The sequence below is a fragment of the Meleagris gallopavo genome, chromosome 8 (genome assembly GCF_000146605.3).
Source record: "Meleagris gallopavo isolate NT-WF06-2002-E0010 breed Aviagen turkey brand Nicholas breeding stock chromosome 8, Turkey_5.1, whole genome shotgun sequence".
NCBI lineage: Eukaryota > Metazoa > Chordata > Aves > Galliformes > Phasianidae > Meleagris > Meleagris gallopavo.
Window position 1 is genome coordinate 21,113,009 of NC_015018.2, and position 19,714 is coordinate 21,132,722.

A 19,714-nucleotide genomic window follows, 5' to 3' on the forward strand; every position below is an offset into this window, starting at 1 on the left:
GAGTCTCTCATTGGGCAATTAATGGAATTCTGTGTGTTTCAAAATCTAATTAGCTTCCTCAATTTAGAAAGAATAACCTTCACTGTGAGTATTTTTGGTGGTGCTTTCAATTAAAAATTAAAATATTTCCTTCCTAAAATTTTAAAACATATTTGGTAAGATTTCAAAAATAAGTTTACCGTTATTTTTGAAGGTTTTTGATTTTCTAAGAAACAAAGACTTGCCAAAGGTACACAAGGGTATCACCTGAATACAGAAAAAATGATCAAGAGAGAAACACTACTTAAAAAAAAAAACCTTAAGGGGCTAAGATGTCAAACTGATAGGAACAGAAAAATAATGCAAATACACAGACAATTCAGTGAAATGTAGAAAGAAATTCAGCAATGGAGAAAAATGTTTAAGGAAAGACAAGCTATGAAATTTTTCTCTGTATTTCCAATAAAAAAATAGATTTCATATGCATTGCAAAAGAGAGAAATAATCAGACATTATATGCAACTATTCCTGAAATATTTAATGTATTTTTGAGCATGTAATTACTATGTAATTCTAGATGGATGTGACAATGTGACAAATAGTTATTGATACAATTAATAATAATAAAACACCTTTAAAGACTGATTTATGCAATAAGATTAAACTATGCACCAATAAGGCAAGCAGTAATTAACTAAGGGCAGAACAATTGGCTATAAATATAAAAAAGGTCAGAAATAAGAAGATGTATTAGTTTATATTATAATTAAATGTATCATTGAAGAATAAAGGCATGACACTAAAAATACAAAGTTTTGAGCTAATATATGTACATATTCCTGGTAATTGTCCTTAAAGCAGTTGATGCTTTGAGAGATGAATCCAAGATGAGTCAAAGTACCACTAACTTTTATAAAAATGAACAAAGGCTGCTCCAAAAGTAATGCCTCCTATTTTATTATGTTGGTCCACAATATCAGTGGCAGATGTTGGTGCTATGGTATTACAGGTTGAACCTTTCTACCAATATTCCATCACATTTTGTTGCTGTGTGATGGATGGCAGCAGAAGAGCAGTTTGACAAAATGGTGACTGATATGGAGTGTGTATGAAGCAAAGGTATGTCACTGAATTCCTTCTTGTGGAAAAAATGGCACCCACTGACATTTATCAAAGCCTGCTGGACATTTATGGAGACCAAACAGTGGATATGAGCACTGTGAGGCAGTAAGTGGTACGTTTCAGCAACAATGGGTCACCTCCTCTGGCACAGATGTTTAAAGTCATTTTGAAAATCACACACACAAAAAAAAGAAAAATCAAAATAAAAGAATGAAACAGCCAAATGAAGACAGTGTTCTAAATTATGAAAACAAGAGATTACAAAATAAGTGATGTAGAAATAAGTGGCAGAAATGGAGATGTTTCAGTAGCAAAAACCAGAAACTGAAACCTATTTTTTAAAGATGGAACAAATCAACTAAGAGATCAGAGATAATGCTCAGTTTTAATGCATAATGCATCAATTGCTTGTACAAGAAAAATAAAGAGGCTTTATGGATACATTCAAATATTTCTTTTTGGATTTTTTTTTCCCCCCAGCAAGGATTTTGAATGAAGAGGCTTTCATAGTTGTAGCTTTGAAACACAATTCTTAGAGAGCCCTTAATAATACTACTTAGGTCTAGCATATCATGACAAAATTGAAATTGGAGGCTTTCTCAAATTGATACTAAATGTTAACTGTTACAATCCCCAGAGTAAGAATGGAATGAATTTTGCCAAACCAAACATATGTTTTAATGATAGCTATCATGTGTACAAAAATTACAAGTTATGAAATCTTATGAAAGCAGTCACTCTGAAAATTAACAGTGAATACTATGGTGAACATTGCTGCTCTCTGTAAAAAACTATTTTTCCCATAGGATTTGCACAACTCTTGTTAGATTTCCCTGTGAAAATGGGATACATTATGCTAAAAGTTCATGTGGAAATTTGTACTTAAAAGCCACGTTTTCTTCTCTTCCTATAAACTGCTACATGCTTTCAAAACTCAGTTAAAATCTCCTGATGAAATGGAGAAAATAAAAGGACAAGGAACTTCTAACTGAAAGCAAAAAAGTGGCCAGTTTGAACCTCGAGTTCATTCTAAATGTTAGTTATGGCAAAAATAAAAATGAAAAAGAAAATTAAGGACATGTCTTATTGAAACGCAATTTTTATTCCTTAGCACAAGGAATAATGTCAGTCAGATGAGATGGCTCAGATGTCTGACATAAAGAAAGACACAGCAGCATATGTGGAATGTTTGTGGCTGAATAGCAGGCAAGCAGTTTTAGAAGCTTCAGTGTGTGCCTGCATACATTAAGAACAGGGCCATATGTGAAGGCTTCACTTCTACGTGATACTTTCAGCGTACAGAAGATATCTTACATCTTCAACTTCATCCACGAAGACAATTAACTTTTCCATTATATAAGCCAAATATATTACATCCATTTTATCCGCAAAGTGGGAAGCACCTCTTGTGTAGGCCGTCAGTTGGCGGGAAAATTCAAGTACAGTCGTCAAATTGATGTGCATCTGAAAATACATGAGAATTGCTTGGTATGATGAATCTGCTGGCTTTTTTCTTTGCTAAAAACTAGAGATCCCATCCATTTGTATAATGCTTTCTACTATTTCACTTGTTAGAAATATACACATAGTAAAATATTTCATCTTAAGTCTCAGATTTAATTACTGTCATCTCCAGACTCCACCACATGTCAACAAATACTGAAAATTTTTGCATGTCTAACTTTTCTAGGCTGGAACAAACAGGCCTCAAAATACTTTATCAGCCTAAAAATTGTCCTTGTTTTTGCATCGCTGACAAGAACAGTGATGCCAGTCAGTGTTCATGTATACAGTGGAGTATGGTGGAAAGAAAGAAGACAATGGTACTATGCTGAAAGAAGAGAAGTTTGGACAGAATAAGAGGAAAACCTTTTCTATGGTGAGGGTAATAGTCAGGTATTTGAACATTGTGCAGCTATCCTCAGAGGTTTTAAAAATCTAAGAGGTTAAAGCCCTGAGAAACCTGACTTAACCTTGTAGCTTACCTTGCTTTGAGCAGGTGGGATTACTGGAGTCTAGAGATGACCCTTCTTCCACACAGAATTACTATCATGTAATTTCATTGGATCTCTTTGCATAGTAAGTATTAACATAGGCATAAACTTTAAAGCAATCTAGCATCTAGTGCTATTAATTAGGAAGAAACCATCAAGCAAGCTGAAAGTGGTAAAAGTTCGTATAGTAGTTACAGATCAGTACCATTCTTCATGCTGTTCACGGTTCACTGTTATGCTCTTTTTTCATTTTTACCCTTATGCTTAATCTCAACCTCTCTTTTACTTATCCATAAGAAACCACTGAATACTGTTTTGGAGTTTTTTTTGTTTGTTTATTTTTTTTTATTGGTTGGTTGGTTGGTCTTTTTGTTTATTTGTTTTTGCCCTGGAAAGTATCAGGAAGACATTTTGGTCTCATTTCTGCAGCTCTCAAATATATTACAACAGCAGTGGGAAAACAAACTTCAGTCAGCAAAACCCTGATATAGAACTTCAAGAGAAATTAATGTCTTTCTGGTAAAAATGCATGAGGGGTAGGTAAATAAGGAACTGTATTGAAGCAGAGATGACCCTGCTAACATTATTAATGGCCATCTAGACTCCAGACACCCAGAAAAAGAAAAATATTAAAGACAATAGATACTGTGCGCTGCATGTTGCTACCACACCATCAATTACCAAAACCACTGCAAGAAAAAAAATAAATAAATAAAAGGGCAACATTTTATTCAAAGCCCAACTGTCCCATACTTGTGGCTGAACAAATATTTTCTTGCATGCTATCCCATAAAATCAGTACTACAGAAAAGAAGCTACGGATTTCAGCATTACCTGACTGAAAGCATGAAGAACTTGAGTTATTTCTTGTGAATAAGGACATTCAGAATAGTTTTCTTCATCCCAGCGTCCAGTTCGATTACATTTACGCCATGCCTTAGACTCTTCTACACCATTGTGAAAGGCAATGGAGTTAAATGAATACTGAAGACAAGGATGATAAGCAGTGATTCCAGCCAAAGTTTTGGGCCATCTGTGAACAGCAGGGAAGCAAAAAATTAAAATTTAAAACTTCTTATTTAAAGGCAACTGACAATATAGCAACAGTATGCATGATATATGAGGGAAAAAGATGGCTGTTTAAATTTTACCTTATTGTGTCCTATAATGGATTACTTTGTTTCCATGAAAATCTTGAAATTACACAGGCTTGAGTCTGGCTAGTCACACATTAATTCTACATTAATTCTAGGAAGATGTTCAGTGTTAAAGAAAAAGAAATGAATGGAATTTTCCCTACTTTCACCTATGAAGATTGTGTAAGGCACAGCAGAAACTCATCAAGAAGAAAACAATATTACTAAATGTTGCAAAAGGTAAAGGCTCAAAATAAAGATGACACTTTTGTACTTTTCATTTTGACCTAAAGCTACATAGCCCTTTCTGCCCCAATGCTTAGAGAAGCAAAAATTGCTGGATATATCAGAAGCCAATAGATACAGTCTGAGCAGAGGGATACGTCATGTGGAGGAAGAAGGAGCTAGATCACAAAAATTAATTATTTAGTATATGCGATTTATCTACTATGATGGCAAAATTGTTTTTTAAAAGAAATAGTCAAGAAGAGCCAGAATTGTTCTATTTACTTCAGGGGGCCTACTTTGGAATGCTAAAGTTTTGTATATCTGCTGCATTCTCTTTAACCACACAACTGCAATCTGTTCCTTTGAATAAAAATCCATGACGATTTTCAGGCTAGTATGGCTGTAGCAAGATCAGGTAATGTGGAAAAATCAGACAAAACTGTAAGTGTGCCATCAAGTCAGCATGTCTGGAAAGGATGTCCTTTTAACTTTAATTGCACTGATGTAATGACTGAAACCCAACCAATCATAAAAAATAAATTCTGCCTGCCAATGACACACACCTTGATAATCAACCTTTGCCATACATGTATATTAGTTCCTGTTACTTAAAAGACACAGATCCATTTTGACACCGTTACATAATATAGTGACAGGTTTGAGGCTAGGTTTGTATGTTTTCTTAGTCTCAAAATGGAAAGGTAAGAAGAGAAGTATTTTTATGTACCATAGCTAACTGTCACTGGAGAAATTCATGTGATGTATAATCATTTGAAGCAAAATGAAACATGAAAGGATCATCACAAAAAAAATCCATGTATAGTATTACTATATGCTGCTCTTGCCCCTCAACTGAAATATTATTTTAGTGAAATATCAGCATTAATACAATTGGGCCACATAGTGACACCCTACCTCAAAAGTAAAACTGAAAAGATTATTCTGAAACTAAAGCACACAGACTTAACGCAGGTGGCAGAATCTGGTCTTTATGATTAGAAATTGTAACATTACATTACATACCTTTGCATTTCAGAATTATCTTATAGTGAGCTATAAAACAAAATATCAACAAAATTTCGCCACCATAGAGAAAAATTCTGAATACTTAAAGCCAGTTCAATGTGACTCACATTGTGCCTAATTCTGACGGCAGTTGTGCAATTATAAGTACCACCTAGGCTGGTGAACTGAAAGAACGATGCTTCCAAAATTGCTGAAGATTTTTTCATTTTTTCCTCAATAAAAGAACTGTTCTTTCCAGCTTTGCTTTTGTGCTACAACTCTTTTTACTTACATACTTGCTATGTTATGAAAACTTCAAAGACATTTCTAAGAAAAATTACTGGTGAGATAGCTGCATGTCTGAGGATAAACTTTTGGAATAGTTTCAAGTACTCATGCTAGGTTTGAAACTGATAAATTCTCTATAATTCTAAATTTCTTCCTCTCAAATGCCAAAGGAATTCATGGACTCAGCACCCCTTAAATATACATCTTAAAAATAAATGTATATAGACTTCTGGAAAAGTGATCAATAGGGAAAGGGCACTTCTATTCTTTTGATTTATATAAAATGACAAAAATGCTCCTGATGTTAGTCTGCGGAGTCTGTAGGATTTATATATTTATTAAAAAAAAGAATGTAACTGTATGGAAAGAACTTGTACTTTATAAAGATATCATCAAAAATATTCAGAATGTATTATCTAATAGAATGTATATATTTTTACAAAAAACCTAATTTGAAGTATTAAAATTGAAGAGAGGTATTCAAGTCAGAAGTATGTGTAGAAAGTTCTAGTGTTTAAGAGAAGCTTCCTCTCTTAGCTTCTTTTCCATTAATTAACTATTCAGGTTGAATTCTTATAATTCACACGGTAACAAATTACATTCCTGATTTCTCAATGGGAATGCCATCATACATCAGTGTTATTGCCAAGTAAGTAATAATATTTTGTTTAAGAGCTTTATGCATATCACTGAAGTATTTTAGAACCAATTGAAAACAATGCTAAATTCTACAGTATGGGGGGGAAAGGGGGGGGTTAAAAACAAAAACAAACCCCACTAACATATGGTGGTAAAACTAAGATGAAACAAAAACTGCATTTAGTTAACAATACTGTGCAGATGATAACATTCAGATAGCAGGATGGATGTGCTTTTTAATCATGTTATATAATGGTAGAATTGCATGTGTCCTTAGGTTCACCTCTAATGATCTATTTGTTTTACCAAGTAGTTCATACTATTCTGATTGTTTTTAGCAGTTTTTTTTTAACAGTTGTTTTTTTATTTATTACCTCTAATCTCATGTGAACAAAAGTAGCAGAACTGGAATAGACTAAGAAAGTACTGAAGATTTAAACTTCTAATGCATTAATTTAGTGTTATTATATTCCATAATTCAGAAATTATTAACCCTCATCCATTTAGCTGTGAAGGTCCTACACCTTCTGAAATTTTCTGTAAGCTTGCACTGATGAATTAGAAGGATTCTCAGACTTTTACAAACCACTGCCGCTCTTCAAACACTACCTGTCATTTCCCATAATAATCACATAGCGCTCTTCCTTCCTACTCTATTCCATGACAATGACAAGAAAAATAAGTGACATGTTTGCACCTGATTCTGAAGCATCATATAAACACGGATATTGCCCATATCTATATCAACACACCTAAAACCAGGAATTCATACCTGAAATCTCCCTTGTTGTTAATAACTCTTTCTGCAGGGCAGTAGGGTGCAGCCATTTCCAGTACCACAATTTCTACGTGCTTAGTGCTATTTCCATAGGAATTGTTGACTAGACACTCCCAATCTCCAGATGCATTAATATCAATGCTAGACAGGATAAGTTCACTGTAAAAAGAAAAGATTAATTATTGAATACACTTAAATATATAGATTGAGTTATTGATTTCCTGACATTAACTCTTCTTCAGACATTTTCTATGAAAATATAAACATGGGTTTTGCTCTATGTTATTATATAGACAATATGTGATTTATATTAAAATTTTAGCATCAACAATTTGATAGACAATTTAAGTCACGAGAGGCTGTAACACAAAAGTCATCGCAAAAGAACAGTTATGCATCAGTCCTCACTCTCCTTTCCCCAAATATTATAAAATATTGTTTTTGTTTCATAACCAAGTACTTGAAAGTCAGAAATACATTTCAAGTTGACAACACAACCAATCCACAGAGAATGCTTCCCTTCAGCTGTCATTGGAGCTCCTCTGGCAGTTCAAAACCAGAATCTGTTTTCCTGTGGCAGCTTGGGACAAGTTTTCTAGAATAGCCATTGACTTTGGAAGCTGTATATCACTTTCCTGACAAATGCAATATGAGATAAGACAGATGTTGGTTATTTTTGTTTTTTTTTTAGCACTGTACTACTCATGAACTTCTTTCACACTGTTCTCTCCAAAACACAAGATATTATTATCAATAAATGAAGGTTGAATAAGCTCTGCATAATTAAAATGATAGACAAGTTAAATATAGAGACACTTAACAGCTTCTCTTACAATATGAACATTGTACAGTGCAGCACTATGCCAGTGTTTAGCTGCCCAAGCTAAATATTCCATGTATAGTTAGAAGAAATAATTTCAGTAACATTTAAAATTGCCTAGAACTGTTTTTGTTAGGATTTTCTATATATTTTAGATGAAATTAGATTTCACTCTTTTAATGGATGTAGGCCCAGACGAAGTCAATAAAAGTTTAGTTTTTCAAATAATTTCAGCAGTGAAACATTTTATCCAATTACTATAACTCTAGACAAAAATAATGCTAATTAGTACATTTAATAAAGTAAAACATTAGCTCTTAAATCTGTTATTGGCCTAGAAATAAATTTTACTACAGTTATAAAGAATGCAGAGCTTCTGAAAGTAGCCCGAGAGGAAAAAGGTAGTAATTATCTGAAATGCTTACTTACTTACACAAATGGCTGAATTCTGAATATGTCGTGTGGTTCAGACAATTAGAAATTATGTGGGAAGAAATGGAGTACAGTCAGAAGAGGTAGAGAGACATTATAAAAACAGAAGAACAGAATTCAGAAGTTATTAAAGAGTGATTTCAAAACTATATATTAAGAAAAAAAATCAAAAATTTCTTGTTGGGGCCTTTGGTACTTTCATAAAGAATCTGACATTTGGATATATATGCAGAGAAAAATTACACTTTTTTAAAATTTTTGTCTTTTAAATGTCACCCTTTTTCAGTTTAAAACTTTTTATATTACATATGCACTCATCGATTTTGCTACAAAAAAGGCTCAAATCTTCTGCAGGTATGTAAGTAAATAAATCACAATCAAGGTAGGAAGTGATTAGACAGCTGCTTATGTAATTCTCCCTTTGAAAGATGCATATAATGAAGGATGATTTTCTCAAGTACTTGCTACAGGACTGTTATCTTGCTCTCCAGAAAACAAACAACCTGTGGTAAATAGCTTTTGATTTAAACTAAATTGCTTCAGACATCTTCTACAATTCTCCGGAAGTTCTGTCACATTATCATTAAACAGGAACTCTTAAAATTTCACGCTGTTCGTTTTACTAGGGGTCTGAGCTCCAAGTAGCTTGGAACTTCCAATTTCATTTTTACAATGAATTCTAGTGTGTTTTTTTAATGCAGAGGATATAGGAAAAAAAAAAAAACAACACATTACTAGCCATTCTCCTACAGAGCAACTGATATTTTTTCATATCAACAGAAGCAATCGATCTTGTAAAAAGTGTCAGATGAGAAAGGCCAATAGCAGCAGGCTCCTAGCTGCCTATTAACACATCTTTCCACAGTCAAATTGAAAGAGTTATGTGAAATTAAAAAGTTGATAAATATATTCAAATTAAGTGTTCTGTTTCATATGTCCCAAAAATCTCGCATCATCTTTATAGACGGCTGAGAAAAAATATGTTCCTAAAGCTTACAAAAACAATTATCCATACTTGTTTCCTTTATCAATTAAAAAATAGGCAGCATAAAAATTCACCTGTAGCATCAAGACCCAGAGACTTCTTCTGAATAGAATGTATGATGGATGTACTCATCTTTTGATATATTTCCTCATAAAATTCTGTAGCCATTGTTGATACCACAAATATTCTAAAACTAAAAACCAGGTTGATTTTAAGTAGATGGTAGAGATAGAAACTAAATGAGTACTAGAACATGTTACCAGTTTTATAGGTAATATATAATCAATATGAAAAAAAGGAGTACATTTTCCTTTTTTTTTTCTTTTAATTTTGAAAGGTGTTACAATGCAAATTTATCTCTCACTAAAACAGATCTCCTGACAATTAATTAGATTATGTTTCCATGTTCCGCGGACAAATATTTACAGACACATCATTTTTTGCTCTGCTACAAACACTATAGTTGAACTCTGGTTCAAATTCCCTAAAACGATGAGTAAATCCTCAAACTCACACTTAATCGTCTATGGCTTTTACTTCAGATGTTGCACCAAAATAAGCCAGAAAAGGTTTATGTGATATAGGAGAAGATGTATAATGACCAGAACATGAACTTATCTCCTGAATTGCCATATGGCCACTGTAAGTGATGCATTCATTTATATTCCTCTAGAAATAACTTGGATAGCAAGCTCAATGGTGAAACTGTTCATTTACTTACCATCTGGATATGACAAATGATAAATTGATCTTACTCCCATATCTGTATGATAGGAGATACTAGGAGACTTGATTTAAAAAAAAACGTAGTTTTAATTCTCAAAAACAGCACTCAACTTCATATCTTTAACATATTTTCCACCTGTAATTTTGGCAACTTCATAGTCTTTGCACACCAAAAGAGAAGGGCTGGCCTGTGCAATATTTTAAAGCTCTTCATAAAGTTTTTGGTAAGTGATTGTGTGTTGTAAGTCTTAGCACTATTACATTAACACCCCTAGGTTTTCTTACTCTCAGAAGAAAGTCATTTCTGATCTTTCTCGGTGGTGGCAACAAGTCTTGACAAAAGGCAATGTCACTTGAGAATATTTTCACTCCTGTCACTTCAGAGCATTGCAGGACTCTGTTTAAAGAGCTTGATAGGAGCACAACAAAATTAAGAAAGAAGAGTACCCTTAGATGTAGCTTACTTTTCTTGATTTTCCTGTCTTATATATGCCAATAATTTTTATGTCAGGCCAGAAATGAAATGGGATAACTTTGATTTTGCATTTACTATGCAGCTTTACTAACTACGAAGTAAGCATCAGAAAGAATTCCTATTCCATCTACGTTAGCTATCATACTCATGGGCACTCCTCAGAGTGTGACAGTTGATACTTTTGTGGAAATTTATGACCAACCAAGAAATAAACAAAGCCATTCATAGATGGAATCAAGGCAAACAGAAGATGACTATTTCTACTTGATAAGAACAAAAGGATGACTAGCAAGCTTATCTCAAATTTTGTTTGGAAGTTATTGTGGCTTTCTCAGTAAGCCAAAGAATACTTGAAAGGAAGACAAGACCAATATTTATCCTTTGAAGTGGGAAATTTTGGTCATGTTAGGATCCCTTTTTCAAATGCGATAAGGTAACTGATGTATTGAGAGATTAATTCACATGTAGAGCTGATACAATCGCATTTAAAAAAATCTTTTAATATTCATTTGAAGCCTGTGGCATTGGTCATTACAAAGAGAGGAACCTTAATACAGCAGCGATACACATGTAATCAAGTAAATTATGACAAAAGATTTCTATTTGAAGCATAGCATTGCATTGCTACAGCTGTGCATAACTAATTAGACAATCAGAAGTAGGACTCATTATGCAAAGTTACTCAACCATGTCCTGAAGTAATACCTTTGTGACATTTACTGTACTTCCCAGCACTTATTTGCATGTCAGGAAACAGTATCTTAGACTTGTTTTCCACAGGAAAGGTTTCAAAGCCTGAGAATTTCCTTTAAGGCTGGGTAAGAATCAACTGCTCTTCTAGGTGAAAAATAAAAATCAATTACTAAAACACAGATAGCATCCTTTAGACAGATAAGAAGGAATGCTTCCTTACAGTTCAGGCAGAAGGCCTGCATAACCAGCATCCTACCCATACTATCTTCAATTATTAATACATAGAATTTTAAAAATCTGTTGATCTCCGGAGAACATTGCAGCTTGGAATAAAGCCTTTCACAGGGGATACAAGGTTAAAACATGGAAATTGAAGAGAGAATGTGTAAATCTAGGCACTTTAACTGAACTTAAATTGCTTGTCCGATCTCCTGACAAAATTACTTATTTACCCATGAAAGAAACAGCTTAAGAAGCCTGATGGCCGTTAGTATAACTTTGTGTCCATGTAACAGTGCAGTGAAAAGAGATAAAGAGATTTAAAACTGGTATTCGAGTATTTTTAGGTGTCATCAATTTGTCATATGCACAGGAAATTAATGATTTTCTCTTTCTTCTGATTGAATACAAGAGCAAAGCAAAGCAAAACTTTTTAACACCATCAGTAGCTACCCAATGAATACAGCGTGCTATAGTTAACCATAACTTATCTATCAGCTAATTTGTTTGCACTAGTATTTTAGCTGGATATCTCTTCAGAAATACTTGTGGAAAGAAGTACTAATTATAATGATAACATATTGTCAGGGAAGAAAAAAAAGAAATATCAGAAATATCTATTTTTGAAATAGAAGACATTTTACTAAATGTCAGTAAACCATATCATTTTTCCTTTATTTTGCTCAAATTAAATGTAAATAAAATTCTTAAAATTGAGAGAAAAAGTCGTAGAAGTAATACTAAATGAATATACAGTAACATCTTCAGAAACAGTGTCAGGAATCTGCTGTTCTAAATATCTCTACCAGGTACCCCAATAGGCTGGGTATGTTTTATGATATTTTCCTCTCTCATTGAGCTTGCCAGGCAGAGAGAGCCTATAAGCTATTTGGATGCACTGAAAGGTGTGCAAACAGGAGTATTTATGTTCACATGTCCACAGCTCTGGAGTTAGTATGTGCCACACCAGCTAGTGGAGAAAGTAAAGTGGGGAAAAGAAAAAGGAGATTTCAACATCTGTAGTACTCTCAAAGCTTTCTCTTGCTGGAGAGATCTTCAGACAACAGGCATAGTGCTGTGAAGCTATGTGACAAACGTACTCCTTGTCCTGGACTTATTTGAAGTCCAACATGAATCAGTTGACTATCAATTCATGAAAGGTTTGGGGCTGCTCAAGTGTATTTACTGTTATTAATATTGTTGTAACAGCACACCACTTGCCTGCAAGATAATGCAACTCCAGCTTTCTGAGGAAGTACTGCTACACCTGCCACATGCCTTTCATTTGCCCTTAAGTAGTCTGTTCACTGCAACGTGAGATCCAGAGAAAGATTTATTTCATTAGCATAACTCCTGTGATCTGTACACTAGCGTAGGTTCCTAGACAAAAATAACACTACAACAATCAGTCCAATAGTCAGAATTGCATAAAAAGCTTTTTAAACAAAATATTTTGCAGATGATTCATAAGTGTTAACCTACTTATGACAAGTCTTGATTACCTGATTACGTGCCACTGGGAGCAACCAAAAGAAAAAACGCAGAAGAAAACAAAAAGTACATTAATTCTGCAATATGAATGTATTTGTTAAATGCACACAACTTTGACAAAATTTTCCACTCTCCCGTGACAATGGTGATGTTACAATTATAGATTTTTTTTTCTAAAGAATACTTAATGTGATTAAGCCACTGCATACTGGGGCTATGATACTGCTTTATTTGCTGAGCTGAAAGAATTTGAGAACTAAAGGAGGCAATATGCAGCAGATTCCTGCACAAGAACTTCAAGAACTGTCTCAGTTATTCCTCCAGCATAGAATGCATCTCCAACAGTGTTATTCTGTGATGTCCATGAGACACTCAAGCAGTATACTACAGACAATTAAAATGAGGTTCTTTTAATCTATACAGTGGAAGAAGAGAGGGACTGGGACCTATTTTCATGAAATTCCAGCATGCTAATGGAGTAAAGAAAAACAAAAACAAAGAAAACCAACTTTGTGGAAGTCCATAAGGAACACATCCTAAGACATTCTCTAATTTGAATGGGTCAAAATGCAAAACTACAAAAATACAAAATATAAAAATAGGTCAAACGAACAATAAAATGTAGTTCACTTTTTCATTTTGATATTTAAAACTGTTTGCTTCGCCAGTATTGAGAGTGACTTGAAAGGAAGAGTACATCAGGCTCTGTAAATAAGTCAGAATTGCTCTTAAAAACACAGCTGATGCACGGGGTTATAAACAATTGCCTGGGCTGCAAGAAAGCATATAATTATATCAGCATTGATAGGAGTAGTAATTAAAAAAAATACGTTTTGGAGTGTTCACTCTAAACCTGCTGTAGTGTAGCATCTCCTCAGGTACACAGTTGAAGCTGTTTGAAGGGCTGTATCAAAATCATACTGGCCCTAAAAAGCTAAGCAAAGCTGCATTACTTTCCTCCTTGGGGGAAGTTCACATTTTTGTTCTTAACATTGAACTTAAAGCTTTATTTGAGTGGTATGGTTAGATGGGACCTTACACAGTTGCAAGAAAGAAACAGAATGGAAACAAGAAGTGTAAATTTGGTGCAAGGCACCTTCTTAGCCTGTTCTCAACAGTAAAATAAATAAATAAATAAAAACATTAAAAATTTTCAAGGACTCCATCCTTTTATTTATTTTCATTTTCTACAGTTGTGAAAATAAAATATTAGAATTGTGGATCTAAAAAGCATGAAGTATTTAGAACTTTTCTATATCTTTTTAATTCTATCATACAAAAATTACTAACACATTTCTGATGAAAATAACTATTTCCCTTGCATGTTTGAATAAGCAGTTTCCCAGAAAAACCCTTGAATTTTCATGGTACAGCACAATACTCATGTGTCTGTTCCTCTAACGGTAGAGGATATAATGGTTGTTGCTTTTGTTTTTCATAGTATTGATGTATTTTCTCACAGTTTGTATTTTACATTATTCCCCAAACTGATTAGTAAAAATGTCATTGGGTTTTATTCAAATAATTAAAAGCATTTAGAGGAAAAGCCTAACTTGAATACTAATTTGCATGGAAAATACCTTGAATCCTGACAATCAAATGTGTTTTTCATAGTATTCTGCAATAATTTTGAATATCATCTTTCTGTCTGAAATACAAGAACTTTTCTGGTGAAGGTGCATCTGTTGCTAATCCTTAGCTGCCTGCCGTGCCTGAAGCTGTAGACTGTTAACCACAGATTTTAAAGTAATCACAAAACAATACAGAAATATTGATTTATGTTATTTTGCTTCATTTTTTCCTAACTACTTGACAGCAAAGGGTCAAATAGAGTTCAGTTAGGTGCACTAAGTATCAGTACTAAATGATTCCTGCTCATCTCCCCTGGTGTCTCAGTGTGACCTTCAGCTGCTCATACATCTCCAAATTCTTATGACAACAGAACACAAAGCACTCAAACAGCATTCTTTTCATCTGTTCTAACACTTTTTTTCATGTCTTATGAAGTGAAGCTCCAATATCTTGCCACAACTTGGTATACATTTGAACTATCAGTTCTGCAACCAGCCTAGCAATTGGTTCATCATCAACATACCATTTGCAGTCTGCATGTTCTTCCAAACCACTGCCACTTGCTTAACATCTCTATCAAGCGTATCCTTGCCACAAAGTGTTAAGAGTTCAAAGGTCATCTGGATTCTTTCCACAAAATATAAGCAAAGAATTTCTGAAAGTGTTCTGTTCTTATACAGTTTACTTGCCTGCAAAACAAACTTGTCAAAATGCCACTTATCTACTTCAGCATCAATTTGTACTGAAATTCATTTCTTTCACTAACCACATCTTAAACTGACCTTATTCTGTTAGAGAAACTGTCTCAGTCCAATTACAAATCCCTTACTAACAGCTATTCTAATAACTTCAAACATTTAAGAAATTATTCATCGGATTTAGTAGACCCTTCAGATTACAAAAAATAATACTGCATTCCTTTTAATTTTTCTCCTAGTTTCTTGTTTATTACCATAAAAGAGGACAGTTATTTGAGGTTCTTCTCTGCTATCACAATTTTTTTTGCAGGTGGAAGTTTTGGAGATTTCCAAATAATTATGTATGCTAAAAAGCACCTTTCTGAAATGAGTATATGCATGTTATGTATTAACTTTAAAACAAATGTTCTTACTGATGCCCCTATCCTTGTTACATCTAAAGGATCAGCTGTAGTTCCATATTGTCTTATCTCAACATTCACTACTTACTTTCGACCATCCCACTTTGGCTGCAGACTGCTGTGCAAATATAAGGAATCACTGTATGCTTAAAAAAAACAAAGTAAAGCAAAGCCAGACTCTTAAGCTTACTTCCTTTTCATTACTATTATTAAGGACTACATTTAGCAGTCATGTTTGAAAGACTGAAATAGGACACTTTTTAAGATACAATAATTTTTGTGGGGGATAACAGCTGAGACCTAATAGTATGAATTTCCAACAGCAAATCTATCTATATACCATAATGCAAAATGATACACAAAAAACTTACTGACACCAGCACCTGCTGCCCTACGTTCAGTTAAGAGCATGTTACTTTCTTTGATTATAACACTCTTTTTTATGGGTTCTTAACTTTCTACAAAGTTTAACGTTTTCAGAAAGAGACAGTGTGAACTGTAATGGCCCCAGAGCAACCATTACAGCTGTCAGAGATATAAGTACTGTTAAACATTTAGCAAAAGTATTTACAAAATAGGATTAAAGAGACATTAGGATAGTCACTACAGACTATGGGGTGATTAAGCTACTCTCAAAAATCAAAGTCTTTCAATACTATGAAGTTGTCTGGTTCATAATGCTAAAATACATTCTTTTTTTAGTTTAATATTTTAATAACTACCTTTCCGTCTCTCCTGGCAGAAAGGAGAAACAGTAGGGAAAGATATAGTGCTGCTGGGAGCCTCTTCTGTGTGGTTTCTGGGATGTGGATAGTTTTATTGCCCCTTACTGTCATCATATTCATAATCTAATATTCCACCCATAAGAAATTAAGACATCTTCATGCAAACACAAGTCACAGTTTCAAATAGACCCATTCACAGCTGATAGAAAATTAGTTCCATATCACATTTACATTTTCATGTATGACTATGGCATTTTTACACAGGCATAATGTCAGAAAATTAAACATGAGTAAAATCAAATATTATTATCATTGGCAAGAAATGGTAAATGTGAGCTAGCAGCAGAATTGAAAATACCTCCTCAAGATCTCCTATGAGAGAATACTCTTTGCCAAGAAAAATGTCACAGTCCGGAATACAGTTCAAAACTTTAGTTTAATTATTGTAACAAAAACATTTATTTTGTTTTACTCTGCTTTAACATAGGAGGAAAAAAACCACACATTGGATATTTTATCCTTCTACTGCACCAGTTAATAAAACAGAAGAGCTTAGCATGATATTTGTATTGTAAATCCATGTCCAGAAATATCTGGAACTACCTAATAAAATAACCACTAAAAAAAAATGTTTGAATAAGCAGCTTTTGGAACAAGACTACACCTCTGTGCTCAACACTACCTTCAGAAATCTTTAAGTTGCTAAGCAGTACAAGCCAAAGCCTATCTTTTAGCATAATCACAGAAAAGCCAGAAAGCGAATGTTTGCAATATTTGCTGTAAAGAGTATGTATAGGAAAGAAAATAAGAGACTGTAAGAGACGATTTTAAATTACCTCTATTTTCACTCCAAATGTTATACTTAACATACGATAACCTCAGGAAGGCATTGTCTTCCTGGTGTTTCACAGTGTATCATACAACTGTGAATTAATCTAGGACTGATGGCTTTAAGAATCGTCACAAAACAGTGTGTAATTGCATGTAACAATATAAACAGTTATACTATGGACAGTCATGAAGATAAGAGTAAAATTAAGAAATGCTCAGCAGAGTTTTTACAGTCCTAACTTGAACCAAGTTTTCTCATTTTCAACTTGAAGAGGCAACACATAATCTATAATTTATACAAATAAAATCACTGAGTTCAAAATAGTATATTTTCTGAAAGTTACTTTCCAAAAGTACAGTCTCTCATGCCTGCACCAATTAATACTGATCAGTTCCTTGATCAAAGCAGAACCGTGTTTTTTTTTAAGTACTATTACTGTTATTGGATAAGGATTATGCTGCATAACAAAGGCAGCATTGATGCCCTACTGTAGTGTGAAGTGAAACATACAGCTCAAACAAATATGCAATAAAAATAATTGTTTAAAGGTTCTGAGTTTTATTCCAAAAATAGTTTGCCTCATTTTGACAGTGTGTATCACATAGCTTGGTGGAGTCCAATTTTCCAGTATATAACAGCAAATGCTATGATGTATCTTGAAGATATTTATTCAGAATGCTTGGCCCCAGTGTATACTGCAACATGATCTGAATTCATCTATTTAATAGCACACTAAACGATGTAGGTAACAGATCAGTAATTCTTTTAAAACATTGCTATGGTGGACAAGGATTTCTACTTCATAGTCTGACAAAAATTAACCAATATAAAGTAATATTCAGTCAAGCAACTTCTAAACTTAACTTATTAAGGGGATATCAATTTTGAAAAATCTTACACGTTTTGAGACATTTTCTACAATATATCAATATACTCTCTACAAATCACTTATACAATGCAAAATAAAATTCAGTTGAGGTGATTAGCAGTATGTCTATTAATTGTGATATTGCAGATATAAAAGGAACATACTTTAAGTTACTTGCCAGTTATATAATAGCTCATGCAGCTGGCATTACCATACAAATTGGTCTGAAAATCTTTTTCGTTATCCACTACAGTCCTACACATCAATATTAAAAAAAAAAGCAGTAGTTGTTAGAGTAGGTCAGATACGTGTCTCTTGATCCACTCCAAAAGGGGTCAAATACCCAGTGAGCAGACAAAATTAAAGTCAGTAAAACTGGAAGATCCCAGTGAAGAGGAATTAATTTGACTCCCTTTGTAACTTTCATTTGATAGTTCAGAAGCATTTCAGGTCAATCATATTAATAGAGAGTAACTGAGTGAAAAGAAGTTAATGATGATCCAGAGCTAATTAGCATAACTACTTTCATTCCACCTCATATACAGAATCTGACTTTTTTGATCAATGATGGAAACTGGCAAAAAACAAAAGGATGTCTGTGACAGTTCAGCAGTTTTTAGTGACAAGCCCAGACTCTATAATGAAAACCAAAAATATAAAGATGCATAGTACCTTAATAAGATTTAAAAGGGAAGACCAAAGCAAAATTTGAACAATATGGCTATTGACAAATAACATTATATTAGTTGGTACTTCTTTTTAAGGAAGCCTATCCTACTTCATTTCACTTCTATTTTTCACATCAGCAAAGTTTTCTGTAGATTATGCATTTCTGTCTCTCAAGGACAGAGAGGCTCAAAGATAGTAAGTCACTGAATATGAGAAAAATTTTAATAAGAATCAAAAATGAGGTTACTAGCTAAATGAATACAGTATCTGATATACTGGCACCTACAAAAATAATCCAAGTCTTTTAAATTATTAATTCTTCACAAATGGACCACGATTCAATCTGTGGGTCAGTATGCTACTGAAGTTATCATGATATACTTATTTTTCAACATTTCTTACTGCGTAAGAAATTCTGTTCTTATCTCAAACCCGCATTTGCTCAAATCTGGATACTTACATACAAGAAATTCAATTTGCAAACACATCCACTCATAACCAAGAAAGATCTATGTGTGTGTGTGTTAAGATTCAAGCACAATTGATTTACTACAAACAAAACATCTTTTGATGTAAGTTTTAATGAGGCTTATTTCTAGCCTCTGTTCACCTTGTCAACGAGTCTGAATATTACAAGAGATGTTTATACATTACCGTGTAATTAAACAACAGTCATGAATGATGCTGTCCTCCACAAATATACCACTCTCTTCATCTGTTTCAATAAGTCGACCAGCATGGTACCAATGTACTTGGGTAGTTTTGTCAACGTAGGTTGCAGTACACTGAAAGGGTAAGCGGTCTCCATGAAAAACCACTTGTCTTTGTGAGGGGATCAGCTCAAAAAGAGGAAGCTCCAGAGGTCCAGCTGCAGAGAAAGCCAAAAAATGTAAAGAGAAAAAAACTCTCAAAATTATTTTTTCCTCTTATGAATAAAGT

General features: G+C 33.6%; 1 protein-coding gene across 1 annotated transcript in view; it reads right to left on the reverse strand.

Moving 5' to 3' along the window:
- Positions 1 to 19,714, reverse strand: part of LOC100543833 (adhesion G protein-coupled receptor A3) — a 214,922-nt gene that overhangs the window by 110,263 nt on the left and 84,945 nt on the right. The window contains exons 8-11 of the mRNA XM_031554586.1: positions 19,430 to 19,643; positions 7,164 to 7,328; positions 3,930 to 4,128; positions 2,416 to 2,565 (exon numbers count right to left, since the gene is read on the reverse strand). Coding sequence (XP_031410446.1) covers positions 2,416 to 2,565; positions 3,930 to 4,128; positions 7,164 to 7,328; positions 19,430 to 19,643 — 728 coding nt within the window. The remainder of the gene's footprint in view (positions 1 to 2,415; positions 2,566 to 3,929; positions 4,129 to 7,163; positions 7,329 to 19,429; positions 19,644 to 19,714) is intronic.